The 23897-nt window shown below is 46.1% G+C and overlaps 1 protein-coding gene across 1 annotated transcript; it reads left to right on the top strand.

Annotated features, from left to right (window-relative positions):
- The first annotated feature begins 2375 nt into the window (after positions 1-2375).
- POLD3 (DNA polymerase delta 3, accessory subunit) lies at positions 2376-23866 on the top strand. The gene is made up of 6 exons (XM_030468412.1): positions 2376-2385; positions 2737-2899; positions 6358-6470; positions 12994-13088; positions 15122-15203; positions 21760-23866. The coding sequence occupies exons 1-6, from the start codon at positions 2376-2378 to the stop codon at positions 21960-21962; spliced, it is 666 nt and encodes a 221-aa protein (XP_030324272.1). The 3' UTR covers positions 21963-23866.
- Positions 23867-23897: the final 31 nt, after the last annotated feature.

The raw sequence follows: 23897 nt of genomic DNA, 5'->3' as shown, positions 1-23897 counted from the left end.
CAGCCTTTATGGTTGTATTTTATGAGTTTGCAGCCTAAGCCTCACAAGCCTAAGCACAGTTACTACAGTTGAGGTCATTCCTAAGCCCTCAGAAGATCCTTAGCCCCAAGAAGATCCTCAGCCCCAAGTTGATAGATTGAAGATCCAAGAAGCTGGAAGTTGAGTGGTAAAGAAAAACCAGAGGTGATGGAGAAAGCTTTGCAGATGCATCTCCAGGATTTCCAAGGGGTTTCTCTGAGTCCTCAAGGAAACTCATGAGGTGTCTGCAGGGAAGGAGGAGAACTGGAAATGATGCTGTGTATAGAAGAGAGGGGGTGATTCCAGGAGGAAGATTTATTCCCTCCATGTGTTGAAGACATGTGTAGACATGGCACTTGGGGACATGGTTTAGAGGGTGGTGTTGGGTTGATGGTTGGACTTGATGATCCAAGAGGTTTTTTCCAGCCTTTATGGTTGTATTTTATGAGTTTGCAGCCTGAGCCTCACAAGCCTAAGCACAGTTACTACAACTGAGGTCATTCCTAAGCCCTCAGAAGATCCTTAGCCCCAAGAAGATCCTTAGCCCCAAGTTGGTAGATTGAAGATCCAAGAAGCTGGAAGTTGAGTGGTAAAGAAAAACCAGAGGTGATGGAGAAAGAGAAAGCTTTGCAGATGCATCTCCAGGATTTCCAAGGGGTTTCTCTGAGTCCTCAAGGAAACTCATGAGGTGGCTGCAGAGAAGGAGGAGAACTGGAAATGATGCTGTGTATAGAAGAGAGGGGTTGATTCCAGGAGGAAGATTTATTCCCTCCATGTGATACATCTCTTGGCTTGCCAGAAAGTCCCACGTTAATAGTTGTGTCCCTCAGCTTTCTTGCTGTTGATCAGAAATAAAAGAGCTGTCATTTAGGTTCTCATGTAGGAGATGTTTTCCCTTGCTCCATGAAGCAGCCAACCTCTCTTCCAAGCAAAAAGCATTGGCAATGAAGTCTTTGCTCTCTCAGCAGCCTCTGTTCCTACTGAGAATGTGATGGGATCTCACTGGATGCTTTTCCTTCACATCTTGTCCTGGGGATGATGCAGGTTTCTACCTTGTCTGCTCCTCTCCTCCTGTGAGGAGTGTGTAAATGAAGCTCACAGAGTGTAAGGAGGTGTTAGTGTGCTAACAGCACCATATGGCAGCTTGCTAAATATATTATTTTGCTGTCCCTTCCCACCTACTCTCTCTCTCTCCCTCCCCTGGTGTTCGTTTCAGCCTTTTGAAGCACAATTGTCCTTGTGTGGTGCTCTGGAGCCTGGTTATTGGTCACATTGGAATTAGGGTGGGATGTGAAGCTGCCACATGACTGAAAATACTCATCACAGACCCTGATGTGGTGGGTGGTCACTAGTGGTGTCCCCCAGGGATCAGTGTTGGGCCCAGTGCTGTTTAATATCTTGAGGGAGGATTTAGAGTCCATCATCAGCAAATTCACAGATGACCCCAAGCTGGGGGGGAGTGTGGATCAGCTGGAAGGCAGGAGGGCTCTGCAGAGGGACCTGGAGAGACTGAAGAGTTGGGCTGATCCCAATGGGATGAGGTTCAAGACAAGAACCCCATGGGGAGCTCCAGGCTGGGCAGAGAGTGGCAGAAAGGGAGCTGGGATTGGCAGGAAGCTGAAGAGGAGGCAGCAGTGTGCCCAGGTGGCCAAGAAGGCCAATGGCATCCTGGGCTGGCTGAGGAAGAGCGTGGCCAGCAGGTCCAGGGAAGGGATTCTGCCCCTGTGCTCAGCTCTGGGGAGGCCACAGCTTGAGTCCTGTGTTGAGTTCTGGGCCCCTCAGCCCCTCAGGAAGGAGCTTGAGGTGCTGGAGCAGGTCCAAAGGAGGCAAGTGGGCTGGGGAAGGGATCCAGCAGAGATGCTGTGAGGAGAGGCTGAGGGAGCTGGGGGTGTTGAGGCTGGAGAAGAGGAGGCTCAGGGGAGAGCTCATCACTCTCTGCAACTCCCTGAAAGGAGGTTGGAGCCAGGGGGGGGTTGGTCTCTTTTCCCAGGCAACTCTCAGCAAGACAAGAGAGCATAAAGTGTCTCAAGTTGTGTCAGGGGAGGTTTAGGTTGGAGATTGGAAAGAATTTCTTTCTGGAGAGGGTGATCAGGCATTGGAATGGGCTGCCCAGGGAAGGGGTGGATTCTCCGTGTCTGGAGCTATTTCCAAAGAGCCTGGATGTGGCACTGAGTGCCATGGGCTGGGAACCATGTGGTTCAAGGGGGGAGTGGATCAAGGGTTGGACTTGAGGATCTCTGAGGTCCCTTCCAACCCAGACAATTCTATGATTCTACTGCTCCTGGACACTTTGGTGTTTGACTAAAACTCTAATTAAAAAATGGATTGATGGGCTATATAAAGATGGATGTTGGGTTATGCCGAAGGGTCTGTCTGGAAAAGGGGATTCCAAACACTTCTGCAATACCATAAGAACATTTGCCCCTGCCTCCCATCCCTCTCCTGCAGAGTTTAGGACACTCAGTTTGGGGTATTCTTAGGCTGTGCCATCAGTAGCAGCAGAACCAAACTGGTAAATCAGCAAGAAATTTAAGTGTGTCCAGTTTCATGCATGACACAGCTTGGTCAACCCAGCTCCCTAATGCTTTTATACATCATCTCCAAGTGTTTTCTGTATTCTTGGGCTTCACAGTGTTTTGTTTAGCCAACTCCTTTGTCACTTCTTGTTCATATTGAATGCCCAGGGTTTGGATTTATTTTTTAATGTCTTTTTTCCAGATAAACTCAAAGTCAACTCAGTGCCTGAGCAGCCAAAGGAGGAGAAAGAAGTCATCAAGCCTTCAGCTCCTGTAGCAGAACCAGAGTCATCCCCTAATACTGTAGTAGAGAAACCTGGGAAGAAAACAGAATCTGCTAAAACTCAACAGAAGGACAAAAAAAGGTGGGCTCCCTGTAATCTGTTAACCTGCTTGTTGATGGCCTATAGGGGAGCTGGCTGGTCATCCAGTGCTGGCTCACCTCCTGTTTCCAGCTACTAAATTGCATGAAACCTGGCTAAAATTATCTCTTTTAGAATTCTTTCCTAACATTTCTTTTCCATTTCAGTGCTGCAGATGCCTTGGGGGCCATTTTGTGCCCATTGCAAAAGGAACACTGTCCAAGGGAGTCCTTGGTGGGAGGGATGTGGCTTTCCATGGGACAACCTCATGCTGGGAGCAGACTGGATACAGATCCCCCAGGCAATCTGTGGGGGGCTGGCAGGAGCACCTGTCCTGCAGGGAAAGTTGTATATTCCTAAATTTATATGTACACAGCTTCCAGCACACAAAGTTCTGCTTGTTGATCCCCATAGCTAATGTGCTGCTGCTTTCAGTGCCACTGGTTTACTTTGGGCTGAGGCTCCAAGTAAATTTTGAAGTCCAGCCCTTTGTGTTGAATCCAATCCAAACTGACAGGGACAAAATAAAAATAATTAAAAAAAAAATAAAATAATTCCAGTCTGATGGCTCTCTGGTGGCCTAGCAGTAAATTCATTGGTGGTCTCCATCGGGTTCTGACTAAATAGGGAAGCACAACCCCCCCAGCCCACTTAGAACAAACTGCTCACCTCATTGATAGTCTTAATTCCAAAAAAACCAAGGGCCTGGCAACTTCATGTTGGCAGCCTGGTGTTGGGAAGGCCACTTGGGCTGTACCAGCTTGATGAGGATACGTGGGCCTTCAGCCTCCAGGCTTGTTAGTCTGACACGTCTCGCCAGCATGAAAAAGAAAGAAGCTCTTTTTATTTTTCCAGTAGTCTTTAAAAAATGGCTCCAGGATTCTGAGACACTACCTCATAGTCAGTCAGTGGGCAAGCAGTCTGTCAAAAGAGCTTCTGAGCCTTGCTGGTGGGGACGTGAGTGTTTGGGGAGCCTGAGCTAGAGAGACAAGAGCAGAAATGCTCTCCTGCCAGCTCCCTGTGGCCAAGGGAGGTGAGGGACTGGGCAAAACCTTGGACTGCAGAAAGGGGGTAAAGAAATCCTTGTTTTGGAGTATGGGGAAGGTTGTTTGAAAGTGCTGGTGCAGCTATGCCTGATGATAATCTCTAGAATCCCAGGAAAATTTGGGTTGTCAGGGAACTCTAAAGGTCACCTGGACTAAGCAGGTGAGTGAGTGTCCTTCAGTGTGTGTGATGCTACAGATGCATTTCATTTCCCCTCCAGCATGCTCTCCTCTCAGGACCATGCTTGTCACAACGAGCCTGGCCTCTCCATGCATGCACAAGGGATAACACATCTATTCCATTTTTTTTTATTTTTTAACTCCTCTTTTTGTGGCAGTAAAGTGAAGAGATTGGACAAGGCAGACAACAAGGAAGAGAGAGATCCCAAGAACATAAAAAGAGGAAGCAGATTAAACAGCTTCAGTCTTACAGCAGTGATGAGCCTGGCCTTTCCATGCATGCACAAGGGATAACATTTGTTTATTCCATTTTATTTTACTCTTTTTCTCCTCTTTTTGTGGCAGTAAGATGGAGAGGTTGGACAAGGCAGACAACGAGTAAGAGAGAGATCCCAAGAACATAAAAAGAGGAAGCAGATTGAACAGCTTCAGTCTGACAGCAGTGATGAGGCTGGTCTTTCCATGCATGCACAAGGGATAACACTTGTTTATTCCATTTTATTTTCTTTTTTTCCTCCTCTTTTTGTGGCAGTAAAATGAAGAGGTTGGACGAGACAGACAACGAGTAAGAGAGAGATCCCAAGAACATAAAAAGAGGAAGCAGATTGAACAGCTTCAGTCTGACAGCAGTGATGAGCCTGGTCTTTCCATGCATGCACAAGGGATAACACATGTTTATTCCATTTTATTTTATTTTTTAACTCCTCTTTTTGTGGCAGTAAAATGAAGAGGTTGGACAAGACAGACAACAAGGAAGAGAGAGATCCCAAGAACATAAAAAGAGGAAGCAGATTAAACAGCTTCAGTCTGACAGTAGTGATGAGCCTGGCCTTTCCATGCATGCACAAGGGATAACACTTGTTTATTCCATTTTATTTTCTTTTTTTCCTCCTCTTTTTGTGGCAGTAAAATGAAGAGGTTGGACGAGACAGACAACGAGTAAGAGAGATCCCGAGAACGTAAAGAAAAAGAGGAAGCAGAGTAAACAGCTTCAGTCTGACAGCAGTGATGAGCCTGGCCTTTCCATGCATGCACAAGGGATAACACATGTTTATTCCATTTTATTTTCTTTTTTTCCTCCTCTTTTTGTGGCAGTAAAATGAAGAGGTTGGACGAGACAGACAACGAGTAAGAGAGAGATCCCGAGAACGTAAAGAAAAAGAGGAAGCAGAGTAAACAGCTTCAGTCTGACAGCAGTGATGAGCCTGGCCTTTCCATGCATGCACAAAGGATAACACATGTTTATTCCATTTTATTTTCTTTTTTTCCTCCTCTTTTTGTGGCAGTAAGATGGAGAGGTTGGACAAGGCAGACAACGAGTAAGAGAGAGATCCCAAGAACATAAAAAGAGGAAGCAGATTGAACAGCTTCAGTCTGACAGCAGTGATGAGGCTGGTCTTTCCATGCATGCACAAGGGATAACACTTGTTTATTCCATTTTATTTTCTTTTTTTCCTCCTCTTTTTGTGGCAGTAAGATGGAGAGGTTGGACAAGGCAGACAACGAGGAAGAGAGAGATCCCGAGAACGTTAAAGAAAGAGGAAGCGGAGTAAACAGCTTCAGTCTGACAGCAGTGATGAGCCTGGTCTTTCCATGCATGCACAAGGGATAACACTTGTTTATTCCATTTTATTTTCTTTTTTTCCTCCTCTTTTTGTGGCAGTAAAATGAAGAGATTGGACAAGACAGACAACGAGTAAGAGAGAGATCCCAAGAACATAAAAAGAGGAAGCAGATTGAACAGCTTCAGTCTGACAGCAGTGATGAGCCTGGTCTTTCCATGCATGCACAAGGAATAACAAATGGAATAACACATGTTTATTCCATTTTATTTTACTCTTTTTCTCCTCTTTTTGTGGCAGTAAGATGGAGAGGTTGGACAAGGCAGACAACGAGGAAGAGAGAGATCCCGAGAACGTAAAGAAAAAGAGGAAGCGGATTAAACAGCTTCAGTCTGACAGCAGTGATGAGCCTGGCTTTTCCATGCATGCACAAGGGTTAACACATGTTTATTCCATTATATTTTACTCTTTTTCCCCTCTTTTATAGCAGTAAAATGAAGAGATTGGACAAGACAGACAACGAGGAAGAGAGAGATCCCAAGAACATAAAAAGAGGAAGCAGATTAAACAGCTTCAGTCTGACAGTAGAGTTGAGCCTGGCCTTTCCATGCATGCACAAGGGATAACACATGTTTATTCCATTATATTTTACTCTTTTTCCCCTCTTTTTTAGCAGTAAAATGAAGAGATTGGACAAGACAGACAACGAGGAAGAGAGAGATCCCGAGAATGTAAAGAAAAAGAGGAAGCGGATTAAACAGCTCCAGTCTGACAGCAGTGATGAGGAAGGTAAAAAAAAATGTGGAAACAACCAGGGATGTAGGTCAGGGGCCTGATTTCAACAAGATTACTCTCCAAAGCTGTTGGTCAATGATTGAGGGAATAGTTTAGAGGACTAAAGACCATGCAAATGGCCCCAGTTCAAGCTTTCTTTTTCTCTTGTGCTGCAAACACTTGGGACTACAGCTTGAGATGCCTCATTCAGTCTTTGTTTTAGCTCAGCTCAGTTCTGGCTGTTTCCTCACCAAGTGTGCTGCTTGTCACACTGATGTGTGGGAAGGAGGTTCTTAAATCTCTTGTGAAAGATACTATGCCTTCCAGAATTGTAAGACTGGTCATAACCAGTTTATTTGGTGAGTAAACACTTGCAAATTGACCTCTCTCCCCTTCCCAGGGTCATTTTTAGTATCTTTTATTCTGTCTGTTTATAGAAATGGTTTGGAAGGCAGCACTGGAAGCAAGACTTCCAAAAAGAAAAAAAAAAATAGATAATAGAGAAACTGGAGGCAAAATTGTTGAGCCATATCCGATGAGACTCCACGTCTCTTGGCTTTGACAGGAGGAGGGTGCCCAGAACGTTGTAAGATTTGGGTTTATAATGAGGAACAGCAGGGCCAGATCCCAAAGAATTTGGATAATTGAGGTGACAAATGCCGTTCAACACAGATAAGTGGAAAAGAAGTTAGCACACCCTCCCTGAGCTCAGTCCTGAGTGGCAGAGTCATCCAACAAACTGATCAGGAAAAGAACTTGGGGATCTTTATGAACAAATAATTGAAACCACCAGTTTGTTGTCCAGCTCCAGCAAAAACAAAAAGGTGAAACAGTAAGTAGCAGGAGCAAGCAGGGGGACTCCAGCAGGAGAACTGAAGCTCTTTGCTTAATTAGTGTGGCCAGCACATGAGAAACAACCCTAAACTGAAGAGAATCTGTCATACGAGTCAGAGAGGTGAGTGCTGTTGGATATCTTCACAGCTGCCATGCTGCATTAGGCCCATTTTCAAGATTTCTCTTTTACCCAGTGTTAATTTCAAGTGATCTCTGTCATCAGGCATCCATCACTTCTACCCAGACTGTTCCACAGGATGATAAATCTCTCAGGAAGTTATTTTTCATAATCAGCTTTAATTTCATTCACATTCCTGTGTGCAGCTCCTTGTTTGGCCATTAAAAAAAATTAATTATATATATATATATATTTTATGCCCACACTCTTTGCTATTTATTTCTTGCAATGTTTGTAAGCTATTTTCTGGTCTTTCCATTTCCTCATTGCTCAGCCTCCTGACAAGCTGGGTTGATGAGGGAAGGTTGGAATCAGTCTGTTCAGCCACTTGGAAGCTCTGTTCCTTCCTGGGCTGGAATCTCTCAGCTCATCCATTCCCTCCTGACCAGAGCAGGCAGAGATGAGCCCCATGTTTATGGCTCCTTAGCTTAGTGGAGGAATTAATTCCCCTTGAATTTGGTGCTTTGTGGGTTTGGTTTCTCTGAGGTGGGGTCCAAGAGACTGCAGGTGATTTCCTCCTTCTGTGCATGCTGTGGGGCTGCTTGGTATCTTTCCCTTGTTTTATTTGTGCTCTTAATTGTGAGTTAATTGGGTTTGCAGTTAGGGGCTGGGCAGGTTGAGGGCTCAGGTGTATCCTGAAACTCATTTTCACTGGGTTTAGACATGAAAAACAATACCAGGAAGGCTACTTGACCCACTGGGCTTGGAGGGAGGGATGTTTTTTTTATTTATTTCCATTTAACCTGCTGGAGTTTATAGAATCCCAGATTGGAAAGGACCTTTATAGCTTTTCTAGTCCAACCCCCCTACCATGAGCAGGGACATCTTCACCTAGATCAGGTTCTCAGACCCCCTCCAAACTGACCCTGACTGTTTCCAGGGATGTTTCTGGTCAACCTGGTCCACTATTTCACCCCCCTAATTCTCAAAAAAACCCCAATTTCCATAGCTCCAAGTCTGCATCTCCCCTCTTTTAGTTGAAAACCATCACCCCACATCTTGTCACAAAGATTTGTCCCTAGAGGGGTGTGCAGAAAGTTTGATTTTCTCTTGGGCAAATTATCTTGCTCCTCCTGCATGGTGTTCTCCTCTTTGTTCTTTCCATCATGTGAAGAATGAGCTTTGTGTTGTGCATTAGAATTGTAAATTTATGCAAATTATAGCCTCTCTATACAAATTTATTTATCCCTAAGGTGAGTTTAGTACTACACCCACTTTTTTAAAAGGAAAAGAGACTTGAGGGAGCTTCTCTCTTCTTTGGGTTCTGCTGCTTGGCCCTTCTAAAGCCAACCAGATGAAAGAAGAGAGAATTGAATTCTTGGAAATATTCAAGCTGAATCCAAACTTATGTTGTAGGCAATGTTGTGTTCAGTATTCCAGTCCCAAGAACTTAAGTTGGATAAAGCAAATAATTTAATATTAATAATAAGTGTAAATGCAATAAGTATCAATACAAGTATAAATATAAGTGGAAATATAAGCATAAGTATTATAAATGTATATATGATGACTATAAATATGGTGGTAAGCATAAATATAGGTATAAATAGAATAAGTATATATAATAGCATACTAATAAATACAAATATCAATACAATACTAAACATAAATTTAATAATTATAAATAATTTCATTTAAAAGAAGTGCACAGTAGCAGGACTTGAAGAGATTTATCCTTGGAAAGGTTGGAAAAGGATTTCTCTGGGGCCAGTTTCAATCAGCAGCATCCATAAGGGGCTTGGGGGTGACTTTGTTCCAGGCTTCATCCTCACAGGGAGGGTTCAGCTACAAAACTCCCCTGCCAACCATCCCAGGGGGAAGTTTGAAATATACAAAAAGCAAGATGGGAAGCTTCCCCAAACCAGGAGCAGATCTCAAATCCTCAGGGATAACCTGGAAGCAGAGCAGGGGATGCTTGCAGTGCTGGAGGAGGCAGTGGTGTTGCCCTGTCCTGCTGTGGATACAAGGGGAGGCTTTGTCTGCAGCTTTTGCTGCCCCTTGCAGGGTGTTCAGCCAGGGCTTCACCTGGGGAGCTGCTAATAAAACCCCTGCCCTTTTTTCAGGCAAACCTGGGGATGTTTTGTGAGGCTGAAACAAGGGCTGGAGCTTCACTCCCTGTGTCAGGGCAAGCTTTGGGTGTTGTTTTGTATCAGTCTACTCTTAATTTACTGAAATTAACCCCAAATAAGCTCTTCTGACATGAGTGTCAGCACATTGTACCCAGTTGAAAGTACAGAGAAGGCATAAGCCACAATCCCAGGGGGAAGTTTGAAATACACAAAAAGCAAGATGGGAAGCTTCCCCAAACCAGGAGCAGATCTCAAATCCTCAGGGATAACCTGGAAGCAGAGCAGGGGATGCTTGCAGTGGTGTTGCCCTGTCCTGCTGTGGATACAAGGGGAGGCTTTGTCTGCAGCTTTTGCTGCCCCTTGCAGGGTGTTCAGCCAAGGGCTTCACCTGGGGAGCTGCTAATAAAACCCCTGCCCTTTTTTCAGGCAAACCTGGGGATGTTTTGTGAGGTTGAAACAAGGGCTGGAGCTTCACTCCCTTTGTCAGGGCAAGCTTTGGGTGTTGTTTTGTATCAGTCTACTCTTAATTTACTGAAATTAACCCCAAATAAGCTCTTCTGACATGAGTGTCAGCACATTGTACCCAGTTGAAAGTACAGAGAAGGCATAAGCCACAATCCCAGGGGGAAGTTTGAAATACACAAAAAGCAAGATGGGAAGCTTCCCCAAACCAGGAGCAGATCTCAAATCCTCAGGGATAACCTGGAAGCAGAGCAGGGGATGCTTGCAGTGGTGTTGCCCTGTCCTGCTGTGGATACAAGGGGAGGCTTTGTCTGCAGCTTTTGCTGCCCCTTGCAGGGTGTTCAGCCAAGGCTTCACCTGGGGAACTGCTAATAAAACCCCTGCCCTTTTTTCAGGCAAACCTGGGGATGTTTTGTGAGGTTGAAACAAGGGCTGGAGCTTCACTCCCTTTGTCAGGGCAAGCTTTGGGTGTTGTTTTGTATCAGTCTGCTCTTAACATACTGAAATTAGCCCCAAATAAGCTCTTCTGACATGAGTGTCAGCACATTGTACCCAGTTGAAAGTACAGAGAAGGCATAAGGCACAATCCTCTCCATTTAAATGATTTATTTTTTTTTCTTTCATTAAAAAAAAATTATATTGGTGTGAGGGTGCCTTAGTCATTGCAGGTTGTTTTGCTTCCAGTGCCAGAATAAACTACACAAGTGTGTCCACAGAGGACAGGAGGTTTTGGCAGCTTTAGCTCTACCAACACAGGCAGCTTTTCGTGGTGTTGACAAGTGTTTTACAGCCACTTTGGAGGTGATTTCAGTGGCACTGTAACCTCCAAACTCTATCAGATAGTTTCAGAGAGCAGCACCACTAAAGATTCTCAGAGTTTTTTCCAGGCAGGGTCAGAGCAAGCTGAACAAAGCCAGGATTTACATCTTTTGGTACATCCAGTTGCCCAACTTGTTATCCATTTCATGCAGCTGTTGCTGTTGAGTAAACTGTGGGCAGCAGCCTGAGGTTGACTCAGGAGTTATCACATGTCAGAGGGCTCTGTTGTCTGCAAGAGGAGAATAAAGTCAGAGAGATGCATCTTCATGGTAAGTCCCAAACACTGACGTGGGGAGAAAGGTGCCTTCTGCCTGCCAAAAAACTGGGGCTTCCATTTGAAGGAAGCTGAAGAAAAGCCCAAGATTTTCCCCAAGCCTTTGACAGGCTGAAAACCCCTTCAGCAGCCTCTCCTCCAGCACGAGACAGCAATTTTTATTATTATTTCTCTTTTACCAGCCTGCTTGCAGCCCTCTTCCAAGTATTTTCAAATCCATGTGGACAGCCTGGCTAAATCCATGGAGCAGGTTGGGTTCTACACAGCCTACAGACATCTCAGCCTTTCAATTGCTGTGAGACTGAGATAAACACTGAGAATTTTGAGTTCCCTGCAGCTCCTCAGCCACAGGAGTTTGCACCTTGGAGCAGATCTGTTGTATGGTTTGTTTTGTTTTTTTTTTTTTTTTAATCTTTGCACAGCTGCCAGACTCTTTGGAGCAAGGTGGAATAGCAAGTCATGTTATCCCACTCTGTTTGCATTTCTCTGCCTGGCTTACTGAAGTAGTTAGGAAGGCTGAGTCCTTGTTTGAAGAATGTAATTTATTATTTTGCCTTGGCAGGCCACCACTGTTTCACTTGAGCCCTTCTTAACATCTGAAGGTCACTTGGCTGCCTGCCTGGCACACTCATAATTCTTCACACTGACCTAATCAGTTGGGACAGCTACAGATCCAGAATTCCTGTTACAAGGACAAGGAGAAGGCAGTGGAGCTGGGAGGAGAAGCCAAGCAGGCACTCTGTCCTCCCAGCCAGCAGCAGCCTTGTTATTATTAAGCAATAGGTCAGATGAGGAGTTTTTCTTCCCCATCCCCTCCCCTCTATGTTCCTAGCTCATTTGAGGGTTTACATGGCAGCCTTTCTCACTTTGGACTTGGAGAGGATTCCTTAAAGCCATTGAAATTAATCACAGTGTGTGCTGCAAGGTGCTGCTCCCTTCCCCTCTTGCCCTGCACTCATTTTTCATCCCTGGCATTTCTCTGACCCTCTGCCAGCCCCACAGAAGAGTGACCCTGCCTTTTTCTCCTGTCTAGAAGCTCAAGACCTCACCAAGGTTCTGTCTGACATTATTGGTAGAAGCTCCAGACCTGGTTTTACTCTCTCCAAATCTATGAAGGTGGCCTTGACCATTTCAGTCAGTTTTGGCACTGGAAAGGTTCCCCTGTCTCTGTCCTTGCACCTGGAGGAGTGCACAGATGACTTAATTTTTTTTTTTTGGTTTGTTTTTTTCTTGTTTGTTTGTTTTTTTTTCAAATGAAAGGTTGGAGTGTCCCCTAGCAATCTTTTGAGGTGGGTAACATGTAATTTTAGTATATTAGACTAATGAGTATATTGCTCTTAAATCTTGGATTCAGGTAGTTCCAAGCTAACAGCAGTGGTTGGTTGGGATGTGTAGCACCACCCATGAAGCAATGACTGTTTTAAACATGAGGGACAGACAGAGAAACTTAAGATTATTTAATATTTTGGGAATATGTAGCCTTAAACCACAACTTCATCAACTTCTAAACAAATTACAATCTCTCTTTTTAATGAGTAAGTGAAACACAGGGCTAAAACACACCAGGTTTTATGCCTTTTTTTTTTTTTTAAAGTTGCATTTGGTGGGACAGGTTTTGGCTTATCAAAAATCCCAAATGCATTTTTCCCATCCTTATCCCACCCACCACTCTCCTTCCCTGGAGAGGTGCAGCAGTGGGTGAGCAGTCTGGTTGGAGGCTGACACTTCAAACAATTTGTCCTGACTTGAATTAAACAAATCTGAGCAAGAACTTGTAAACCCTAGATCTAAATACAGGTTACAAGCCATTGCTCAGAGTTAAATGAAATAATCTGAGACAGGAGGATAGCTGCAAGGGCTTATTAGACCTGTGTGCTATCAAGATGTTAATTTTCTTAGCAGGTGTCCCACCATCTCCCATACCTGAGGAAGAGAAAGCTCCATCTCCACCTCCTGTTCCTGCTCTGAAAACTGAACTGGAGCCTCCATCCATGGAGGTAAGAACATATCAGGGTGATTAACTCCTGGTTTTATCCTGCTCCTCAGGGATTGCACTTTTCAGATGCCATGGGGGAGATGCTGTTTCTTTATCCAGTCCATCCCATCATCCTGCATGGAAGAATCCAACATGTTCACTAGTTTTTCTAGACCATTATTTACACTCTAGCTTTTATGCTGACATAGCAGTTCTCTGCTTCCATCTTTTTTTGCCCTCCTAGATGGTTCTGTGAATTGCTGCTTGTATTTGAAATTCTCTTCCCTATGAATCTTGGCTTCAGGAGTCAGGGCAGGGTCAGAAATGAAACCAGAGACTCTTGATATTTAACCTTGCTTAGGGTGGGCTGTGATGATTGGCAAGAGGTTAACCTCTCAGCTGAGAAAATGGATCTAGTTTTCCTGAAAAGTGCAGGTGTTTGTCACAGCAGGAGTTCTGATGCCTTCCACACCTTACTCCTTGTTCTTAGGGACAGATTTAGTTATCAAAGGGGGCTCAGCTTCATTAGAGAAATTGGAGTTTGTTGTCTGGAACTTGCTGTCTGGTTATTGCCAAGTTTTTCTCCTCCTTTCCCCATCCTTTCCATACCCAGGCCTCATCATTTGAAATCTAAATAATTTGCTAATGTAAATGGTTATTTGAAATACAGGGGCTTTTTTCCCCCCCTCTTTCTGTTGTCTTTTTATTTTGGTTTTGGGGTTTTGTTGGTTTGTTTTTCAAAACAAGGACCAGGCCTTAAGAAACATTAAATCCTCACGTTCAGATTGATGATGGGACAAACCCCAGTGCCACCTTCTCACGAAACAAACACATTTTGAAATGTCACATGCCCCAGGAAAGGGATGTTCCCCCAGTGCTGGCAGACAGGGAAGTTTGTTGTCACACTGAAGTTGTTCTTTGTCACCCTGAAATTTATCCCAGTAGGATGAGAGTGGAGAATTGTGGCATGAGCAAAAATGAGAGTAGAATCACCCCCTTCTCCTGGGAAGGGACAGATTTAGTTATCAAAGGGTGCTCAGCTTCATTAGAGAAATTGGAGTTGATGTTTTTATTTTCATAGACTCCTAGAATTGGCTGGGTTGGAAGGGACCTCAGAGATCATCAAGTCCAACCCTTGATCCACTCCCCCCGTGGTTCCCAGCCCATGGCACTCAGTGCCACATCCAGGCTCTTTGGAAATAGCTCCAGACACGGAGAATCCACCCCTTCCCTGGGCAGCCCATTCCAATGCCTGATCACCCTCTCCAGAAAGAAATTCTTTCCAATCTCCAACCTAAACCTCCCCTGGCACAACTTGAGACCATGGCCTCTTGTCTTGCTGAGAGTTGCCTGGGAAAAGAGACCAATCCCCCCCTGGCTCCAACCTCCTTTCAGGGAGTTGCAGAGAGTGATGAGCTCTCCCCTGAGCCTCCTCTTCTCCAGCCTCAACACCCCCAGCTCCCTCAGCCTCTCCTCACAGCATCTCTGCTGGATCCCTTCACCAGCCCACTTGCCTCCCTTGGAACTGCTCCAGCACCTCCAGCTCCTTCCTGAGGGGCTGAGGGGCCCAGAACTGGACACAGGACTCAAGCTGTGGCCTCCCCAGAGCTGAGCACAGGGGCAGAATCCCTTCCCTGGACCTGCTGGCCACGCTCTTCCTCAGCCAGCCCAGGATGCCATTGGCCTTCTTGGCCACCTGGGCACACTGCTGCCTCCTCTTCAGCTTCCTGCCAATCCCAGCTCCCTTTCTGCCACTCTGTGCCCAGCCTGCAGCTCCCCATGGGGTTCTTGTCTTGAACCTCATCCCATTGGGATCAGCCCAACTCTCCAGTCTCTCCAGGTCCCTCTGCAGAGCCCTCCTGCCTTCCAGCTGATCCACACTCCCCCCCAGCTTGGTGTCATCTGTGAATTTGCTGATGATGGACTCAATCCCCTCATCTAAATCCTCACTCAAGATATTAAACAGCACTGGTACATGCCTGTTGTACACTTTTCTGTGTACATGCCTGGGTCCTTCACTCTTGGTTTCTCACAAGACTCTGTGATGTCCTTCAGGTCTCAGCTGGAGGGAGGAAGAGGAAACGGAAGCGTGTGCTGAAATCCAAAATGTTTATTGACCAAGAAGAAGGCTGCATGGGTAAGTGTGGCTGCCTCCTACACCTCAGTGGAACCTTATTATTGAAGATTTCTTGAAGATTTCTACAGGCCAGGCTTAGAGAGAGGTTCAAAAGTCACTTTGTTGTTCTGCTTTGACCTCAGGTTGAGGTAACTGTCCTTTGGTGAAGACCTGGGTAGGGAATCATGAAGCTGTAGCTGAATTCTTCTTTTTTTTTTTAATTATTTGCAGATTTTTCTCTCAGCTCTTCACCCTGCACTCCTGCCAGCATGAGCACCTCTTTCATTTGCTCTCCACTCCAAAGCTAAAAGCTTTTAAAGGTGGTGCAGGGAGAGGTCTAAGTTTTGGGATAAATTTGGGCTGGGATAAGTTTAGGTTGTTTTTTTGTTTTTCTTTTGGGGATAAATCCAGAACTGTGCAGCAGAGCTTAATTCTCTCTTAATACAAACTTCAAGTATCCCAAATAAATAAGGAATAAGTTGGGGCTTAAATCCCCAGGAGAGTTTCTCTTAAGGTTGACTCTGTTTTCAGGAGGGCAAAAAAGTCTCTGTAGAAGTACCAAGAGCCAGAGGCTTTGAACTCCAGCCTGACTGGATGCTACTTCCTCCTGTGACCTAGACAGGAGTTTTATTTCCTTCTCTGTGTCCTGACACTGAAGCAGAGCTGCAGGAGTTCAGATTCTTTTTTTTTTTTTCAAGATTTAAAAAATTGATCTGATTTTTTTTTAAACCATCTGTTGCCATTCTACAGGTTTGTCGTTGTCCGTAAGCATACATACAGGCTTGCTTGGCCAGATTTGGAGCTTCTTGGACATGAGTCAGCTTGAATCTGTTTGCACCTGTCTGTGCAGTTGTATTCTGTGATATTTTTATTTTTTTCTGTGATCTTCTGTTTCCCATTAACTTCATGTGTCTCCTTTAAAGAAACCCAAAGCCAAACACTCGGCAACCGCCTGCGCTAGGAACTGAAATCTCAAGTGCTGGCTTCTTCTTCAAGAATCAGACTTGCAGAAATTTATTGACTGCTTTGGCTTGTTGCATTATGGGGTGTTTTGCTCTCCCATCCCAGATAGAACTGTTTAAAACACTTGGAAGGAAACTGGATCAGAAAACCATTAGCTGGGGAGTTGAGTTGAACAAGGGCTGCATCCAGAACGCGTGGTAACGTCTGTTCGGGGTTCAGCTTCCAGAAAGAGTCCTCTTCTCTTTCTCTTTGTCTTTCCAAACGTACCAGGGCTGGGAAAATTGCCTTTCTTTCTCTGCTCTTCACTCCTCAGGGGTTTAAAAGCCTCTTGTGAAATTCAGACCTTTGGTTTTACACTTCACATCCACCACGGTTTTCTGCAGAGGGGAAACACGAGCCCTTGTTGTGCCTTTGGGAGACAGATCCTCTAAGGATGGAGAAGAGGGATGGAACTGGAATACTGAGGAAGTGGGGAGGAAAGTAGTGTGCTGCTTTCCCTACTAAAAAAATACCAGTCTGTTGTCTGGAACTTGCTGTCTGGTTATTGTCCAATTTTTCTTCTCCTTTTTCCATCCTTTCCATATCCAGGCCTAATCATTTGAAATCTAAATAATTTACACATCTCCCAGAATAATGTAAATTATTTGAAATATAGGGGCTTTTTTTCCCCTCTCCCTGTTGTCTTTTTATTTTAGTTTGGGGTTTTTTTTATTTTGGTTGTTTGTTTTTTAAACTAAGAACCAGGCCTTAAGAGACATTAAATCCTCACCTTCAGATTAGCCCATACTTTCTGTTTCTCCATGCTTCTTTTAAATGATCCTTTTTACAATAGCTGAGTAGGAATTGGTGTCAAAAAGCAAAACTAATTTAGGGATTAGCCCTGAGGGAAATGGAGCTGTTAAAAGTAGCTGTGGAGTTCAGCACAAGGCAAGTTACCATGCATCAACTGGGACACAATCAATTGAGTGCTCTTAGTCTGTAGCAAAAGGGGAATTACTGAGGTTTAAGCTGGTTCATTTCTACCTTGTGCTTTCTGAAGCTTGAAAAGACACACATGGAACTTTATACTGGAATATTTCTGTGTGCACTGAAGGCAAATTCATCTTACAGCACTGCTTGAAGTTAGAGCTCCCATAATTTGAATTACTGGGATTTAGCAAGGCTGGCTGTGAGATGAGCATCAGTATCCAGCCAGCACGGGGTGAGGAAGGGCAGGTCCTGTCTGACCAACCTGAGCTCCTTTTATCATCAGGGGACTGCCTGGGGATGAGGGGAAGGCTGTGGATGTGGTCTGCCTGGACTTCAGCAAGGCCTTTGACACCGTCTCCCCCAGGATTCTCCTGAAAAAGCTGTCAGCCCATGGATCAGCCAGGAGCACTCTGTGCTGGGTTAGGAACTGGCTGGAGGGCCGGGCCCAGAGAGTGGTGCTGAACGGGGCTGCATCCAAATGGCGGCCGGTCACTAGTGGTGTCCCCCAGGGATCAGTGTTGGGCCCAGTGCTGTTTAATATCTTGAGTGAGGATTTAGATGAGGGGATTGAGTCCATCATCAGCAAATTCACAGATGACACCAAGCTGGGGGGGAGTGTGGATCAGCTGGAAGGCAGGAGGGCTCTGCAGAGGGACCTGGAGAGACTGGAGAGTTGGGCTGATCCCAATGGGATGAGGTTCAAGACAAGAACCCCATGGGGAGCTGCAGGCTGGGCACAGAGTGGCAGAAAGGGAGCTGGGATTGGCAGGAAGCTGAAGAGGAGGCAGCAGTGTGGCCAGGTGGCCAAGAAGGCCAATGGCATCCTGGGCTGGCTGAGGAAGAGCGTGGCCAGCAGGTCCAGGGAAGAGATTCTGCCCCTGTGCTCAGCTCTGGGGAGGCCACAGCTTGAGTCCTGTGTTGAGTTCTGGGCCCCTCAGCCCCTCAGGAAGGAGCTTGAGGTGCTGGAGCAGGTCCAAAGGAGGCAAGTGGGCTGGTGAAGGGATCCAGCAGAGATGCTGTGAGGAGAGGCTGAGGGAGCTGGGGGTGTTGAGGCTGGAGAAGAGGAGGCTCAGGGGAGAGCTCCTCACTCTCTGCAACTCCCTGAAAGGAGGTTGGAGCCAGGGGGGGGTTGGTCTCTTTTCCCAGGCAACTCTCAGCAAGACAAGAGGCCATGGTCTCAAGTTGTGCCAGGGGAGGTTTAGGTTGGAGATTGGAAAGAATTTCTTTCTGGAGAGGGTGATCAGGCATTGGAATGGGCTGCCCAGGGAAGGGGTGGATTCTCCGTGTCTGGAGCTATTTCCAAAGAGCCTGGATGTGGCACTGAGTGCCATGGGCTGGGAACCACGGGGGGAGTGGATCAAGGGTTGGACTTGATGATCTCTGAGGTCCCTTCCAACCCAACCAATTCTAGGATTCTGTGATCTGTGTTCCTGTAGCTGCCACAAACCCAGGATTTCTCAGCTCTGCTGGAAGGTCAGTGGGAGAACATTGCTCTGAACTGGGTTGTCTTGCACTTGGAGGACATGAAGTGCACCCCTTCAGAGTTACCCACAGCTGCTGACAGAGGTGACAAGGTGATAACTTTTGGAAGCTCAGAGAGTGGCTGGTGCTCTGTTAAAACTGCTCACTGAAAAACCAGCTGCCTCTGCAGGGAGAGCTGAGCTTGGGTTTACAGCCTTTGCTTGAGCATCAACTCAGGAGCAGGATTTCCAGCCATTCCTCTTCCCAAGCTCTGCTTACGTAGAGAACCTGATTTAATTGGATGTATTAATGCAAGTGAAAGCCAATTTCCCAGAAGAAGGGAAGTCAGGACATCTGTTTAAATGAATACAGTTGCTAAAGAAAAATGGCTTATGAGAAGAATACCAGAGCACTGCTGGGAAAGCTGATACAACATTTACTAGTACCTAATGGTGGCTTTCATCAGCAGAGCTGACTCCAGTTTAATTTCCAGGAGCCTTGGTTTATATCCCTGAAGTTTTCCATCACCACACACTGACAGCAGTGAGCTGGCAACCCTGCCCAGAGCCCTTTATTTCAGCCACAGGTTTTATTTTTTAAGGATTTTTTAAAATATATATATTTATATTTGCCCTGCTTGTTAACCTGGATGGAAAGAAGCTGCCCTCAAAGTTCTGAGGTGAGCTCCTTTGCTCACTTCAGAGAAGCCAGGTTTGTCTCTGGATGGTCTTGTCTGGATTTCAGGACAAATCTGATGGCTTTGGCTCCTGTGGAAATCAGGCCAAGCCCAAATGGTGATTTTTAAACCTAAAATAGATGTTCCATCAGCTAATGCTGAACTAGAGATTCTGATCTTGTTCAAATCCATCACTTTGAGAGCTGCTTGACAGCTTGAATTGATGACTGCAGGCTGCTGTCCCTCTTTTAGCTGGGGAGGTGGTTTTGTTTTTTTTTTCAAAAAATGTTCAAAAAAACATGTAAATGGGGCACTTGAGGACATGGTTTAGTTGGCATGGTGCTGTTGGGTTGACAGTTGGACTTGATGGATCTTCGAGGTCTTTTCCAACCTGAATGATTCCATGATTCTGGGAGGTCTGCAGCACAGTTGACCCTCACTTCTTGAAGTGCTCACCTCTTGGAGAGGTTTGAGGAGGGGACAGTCCCCTGGAGGACCCTTTTGCTGCTCTTCAAGGTGTGCATGAGGCCTGCAGATGGATGTGGTTGGTGACATTGAACCCTTTTGGAAGAGCTGAATGCCACCAAAGCTCCCAAATCATTAATTTGCCCCTCCCTTAAGGGCAATCCCAAGCACAGCTGCAGGTTGGGTGGGTTTAAAGCAGCCCTGAGGAGAAGGACTTTATGGTATTGGTTGGTGAGAAGCTCAACATGAGGCAGCAACATCTGGTGGAAGCCCAAAAATCAATCATGTCCTGGGCTACATCTCCAGCAGGGTGAGGGAGGGGATTGTCCCCTTCTGCTCTGCTCTCATGGAATCCCACCTGGAATGTTGGGTCCAGTTCTGGAGCCCCCAATTCAAGAAGGACAAGAAGCTGTTGAAGTCCAGAGGAGGCTGTGAAGATGCTGGGGGAGGGTTGGAGGAGCTCTGGAGCCAGGGGGAGAGAGTTGGGGGTGTTCAGCCTGGAGAAGAGAAGGAGAAGGTTCTGGGGAGACCTTGAAGCATCTTCCAGTGCCTGAAGGGGCTCCAGGAAAGCTGGGGAGGGACTTGGGACAAGGGCCTGGAGGGATGAAAAGAGGAGGAATGGCTTTAAACTGGAAGAGGAGACATTTAGGTTGGAAATTAGGAAGAAATTCTTCACCATGAGGGTGCTGAGCCCCTGTCCCAGGTTGCCCAAGGAAGCTGTGGCTGCCCCATCCCTGGCAGTGTCTCAGCCCAGGTTGGATGGGGCTTGGAGCAACCTGGGCTGTGGGAGGGGTCCCTGCACATCCAGGGGTTGGAACTGGAGGAGCTTTTGGGTCCAATCCAACCCAACCCAATCTGGGATTCTCTCCTACAAAGTTATTTTTGACATTTTGGGGTACAAAAGCAGCAGTTGTGCTTCAGGAAGATGAGTTTGCACTGGGGAATAGCACACTGCTGTTGTCTGAGCAGAACTGGATATTTATGGAATCATGGAATGGTTTGGGTTGGAAGGGACCTCCAAGATCTCCCATTTCCAAGGCCCTGCATGGGCAAATACCTCAGCACTGTGTGTGGCACAGCTCCTGGCACACCAGGGGACAGACAGAGCCCCTTGTGGGGACAACACCATCTGCTGTAGACCCTGTCTCAGGTTGCCCAAGGAAGCAGTTAATTATGATCCTGAAGGTCCCTGAATTCAATGATCCTGAAGGTCCCTTCCCACCCAACCCATTCCATGATTCCATGACTTCCCCATCCCTGGTAGTGTCTCAGCCCAGGTTGGATGGGGCTTGGAGCACCCTGGGCTGTGGGAGGGGTCCCTGGATGATTTTTAAGGTCCCTTCCAACCCAAGCCAGTCTGGGATTCTATGGAAAGCCAATCCCATCCTCTGGCTCCACTGCAGAATCATGAGCAATGGCTTCAATCCCTTTATCTGGCAAATACTCCAGTGAACCCAAAATGCTCATTTCCAGAATTGAAGTGTGTGGGGGGGAAAGTCTTTGCTCTACAGAGGCTGAACCCTCACCATCTGCTCTTCTTTCCTTTTCCTTCTTTCCTCTTCCTTCTTTCCTGTTCCTTCTTTCCCTCTTCCTTTTTCCCCTCTTCCTTTTTCCCTCTTCCTTTTTCCCTCTTCCTTTTTCCCTCTTCCTTTTTCCCTCTCCCTTCTCTCCTCTCCTTCTCTCCTCTCCCTTCTCTCCTCTCCCTTCTCTCCTCTCCCTTCTCTCCCTTCTCCCTTCTCCCTTCTCCCTTCTCCCTTCTCCCTTCTCCCTTCTCCCTTCTCCTTCTCCCTTCTCCCTTCTCCCTTCTCCCTTCTCCCTTCTCCCTTCTTCCCTTCTCCCTTCTCCATTCTCCCCTCTCCCCTCTCCCCTCTCCCTTCTCCCCTCTCCCTTCTCCCTTCTCCCCTCTCCCTTCTCCCCTCTCCCTTCTCCCCTCTCCCTCTCCCCTCTCCCCTCTCCCCTCTCCCCTCTCCCTCTCCCCTCTCCCCTCTCCCCTCTCTTCTGCCCTCTGCTCTCTCCCCTCTCCCTCTTCTCTTTTTTCCTCAGTGACAGAGAAGGTTTACGAGAGTGAATCCTGCACTGACAGTGAGGAGGACTTCAAGACCAAGCCACCAGCTGCCCACAAACCCCCTGCCCCACCTCTGAAGAAGGAACCAAAAGAAGAAAAGAAAAACCTGAAGAAAGGAGCAGCCACCACCACCAGAGCCAACAAACAGGTCTCCATCTTGGGCTTTTTCCCAAAGAAATGAACTGGGGCTTTCTTCAGGTCCTCTTGGCAGCCTGAGAACGTTGCTCTTTTTTTTTGTGTGTGTGTTTGTGGCTTTCTGAAAGCTGCTGTGTTGGAGGAGGAGAACAACATGCAGCCTGCAGTTACATAAGATAACTTGCTTACTGTGTAAGTAAGCCCTCTGGACTACATCTTGTATCAGAGAGAAGTTTTTTTTGGGGACTCCAATCATTTCAGGCATCTTTCCTGAGCAGGATGGGAAGGACCAACTTGGAAGCCAAATCCAGAAGAGCTCTCGTGAGACTGTCTATCCACACCAGATTTTATTTTTATAATACAGCCTTTCAGCTCTTGGGTGCTGTTCCATATGTGGTAAATGGACTAATTTAGGAGTTGAGTTGTGGTTTATTTCCCCCTTCCCTCTTCTTTGGACACCCCCAGCTCTCCAGATTGATCCTAAATGTTCACCTTGGGTAGAAGCCACAACGTAGTAAGTCTGAACACCAAGACTGAACATCTGCTTCAGCTTTCACTGAATGAAATGAACTTAATTTTCCCCCTAAGACTGGTAAATAGTTTTTTTTTTCCCTCTGCCTTTCATCATCATTTTTACTTTTTTATTTTGGACAAAGCAGTTGCATATAAAACATTTTTCTTCCTTAACACATCCTCTGAATTGCTAATCATAGCCCAGCACACTGGGGCTGCTCTGTCTTTGCAAAAACATCCCTGAGCCTTCCCACACAATTGGCTCCAGTATAACTGGGGGAAGGCTCTGCTCTTACTGGGAAAGCAGTTTTATCCTTAACCTTGAAAATGAACCAGCCAAAGGGGAAGGGAGATGAGAGGACACTCCTGATAACACCACTCAGGTACCTGCTGGCCTTGGCAGAGTCCCACATAGGTTTTGCTTTGCCTGGAGTTGTTTTTTATCTTTCCAGACACCAACCAAGCAGCAGAAGAGTTGTTTTCTAGGACATCTCCTCACCTGCCTGCTGAAAGTCCTGAGGAACTGGTTCTTGGAGCTGATTAAACCCCTGCAGTCCTTTTAATCAGAACCAGGTCATCATTTTGGATGCTTTCTGGTTTTTTACTGGTGCTAAATTTGACAGATGGATCTACCAGGCCAAGTTGGGTGCTGAGGTCTCCCAAATGGGCAACTGATGTCATCAGTGGGTGTTTCTGAGTGGTTTTAGGGCCAGCACTGGTGTGGGGATGTGTTTGGTCTGGTTTATAAAGTGTTTGTGATTGGCAGGCAGGTAGATAAAGCCTGAGGAATGTGAACTAACAAAAAAAAGTCTTTGGCACCCAGCTGAATTATTGCAAGATTATAATAACCAGCTGTCTGCTGACCTGTGGCCAGTAAAAGGGCCCCTGTGGCTAGTAAAAGGGCCAGCTGAGTCTGTTTATGAAGCCTTTTGGACCAGGAGCTCAGATTGATCTTGAAGATTGCACCTGGTTGTCCCCAACAGTTGAAAGTCACAAGATAGGAGATGATTTACTCCCTGCATAGGGTTAAAAACTTCAACCCAGGATTTTCTGAATTGGAAACTTGGGGGAAAAATAATGGGGAGAAGAAAGGAGGCAAAAAACTGGTTCAGTACTCTGAGGCATCCAAACCCAGAGCTGCTGCATGAGCTGAAAAAAAAAGGGTTTCAGGCTCTTGGGGTGTGTTTGAGTGACGTGGGCAGCAGAGGTCCATGGGGAAAGAATGAACAACCTTGTTCTGACTTTTATGAAGAAATTTAACTGTACCAAAAAAAAAAAAAAAAAATACTGCCACAGTGTTTCTGTTTTTCTTGGTAGAGCTGGGGGTGTGTTTTGAAAAGTCATGATAAGTACCAAAATCCATTAAATGCAGATTAATTTTTTTTATTATTTTTCTTTTTCTCTTGTCCTTGCTGTTCATTAAATGAAAGGTCTTTTCCAACAACCATGATCCTGTGTGCTCTGTCCT

The sequence above is a fragment of the Calypte anna genome, unplaced genomic scaffold (assembly GCF_003957555.1).
Source record: "Calypte anna isolate BGI_N300 unplaced genomic scaffold, bCalAnn1_v1.p scaffold_102_arrow_ctg1, whole genome shotgun sequence".
NCBI lineage: Eukaryota > Metazoa > Chordata > Aves > Apodiformes > Trochilidae > Calypte > Calypte anna.
Note: the sequence above shows the minus strand (reverse complement) of the source record. Positions and strands in the feature narration are given on the sequence as shown.

Coding starts and splice junctions, on each gene's coding strand:
- POLD3 (XM_030468412.1), top strand. Junction 13,089..15,121: donor TGGAGCCTCCATCCATGGAG/GTAAGAACATAT, acceptor GATGTCCTTCAG/GTCTCAGCTGGAGGGAGGAA. Junction 15,204..21,759: donor CCAAGAAGAAGGCTGCATGG/GTAAGTGTGGCT, acceptor TTTTTTCCTCAG/TGACAGAGAAGGTTTACGAG.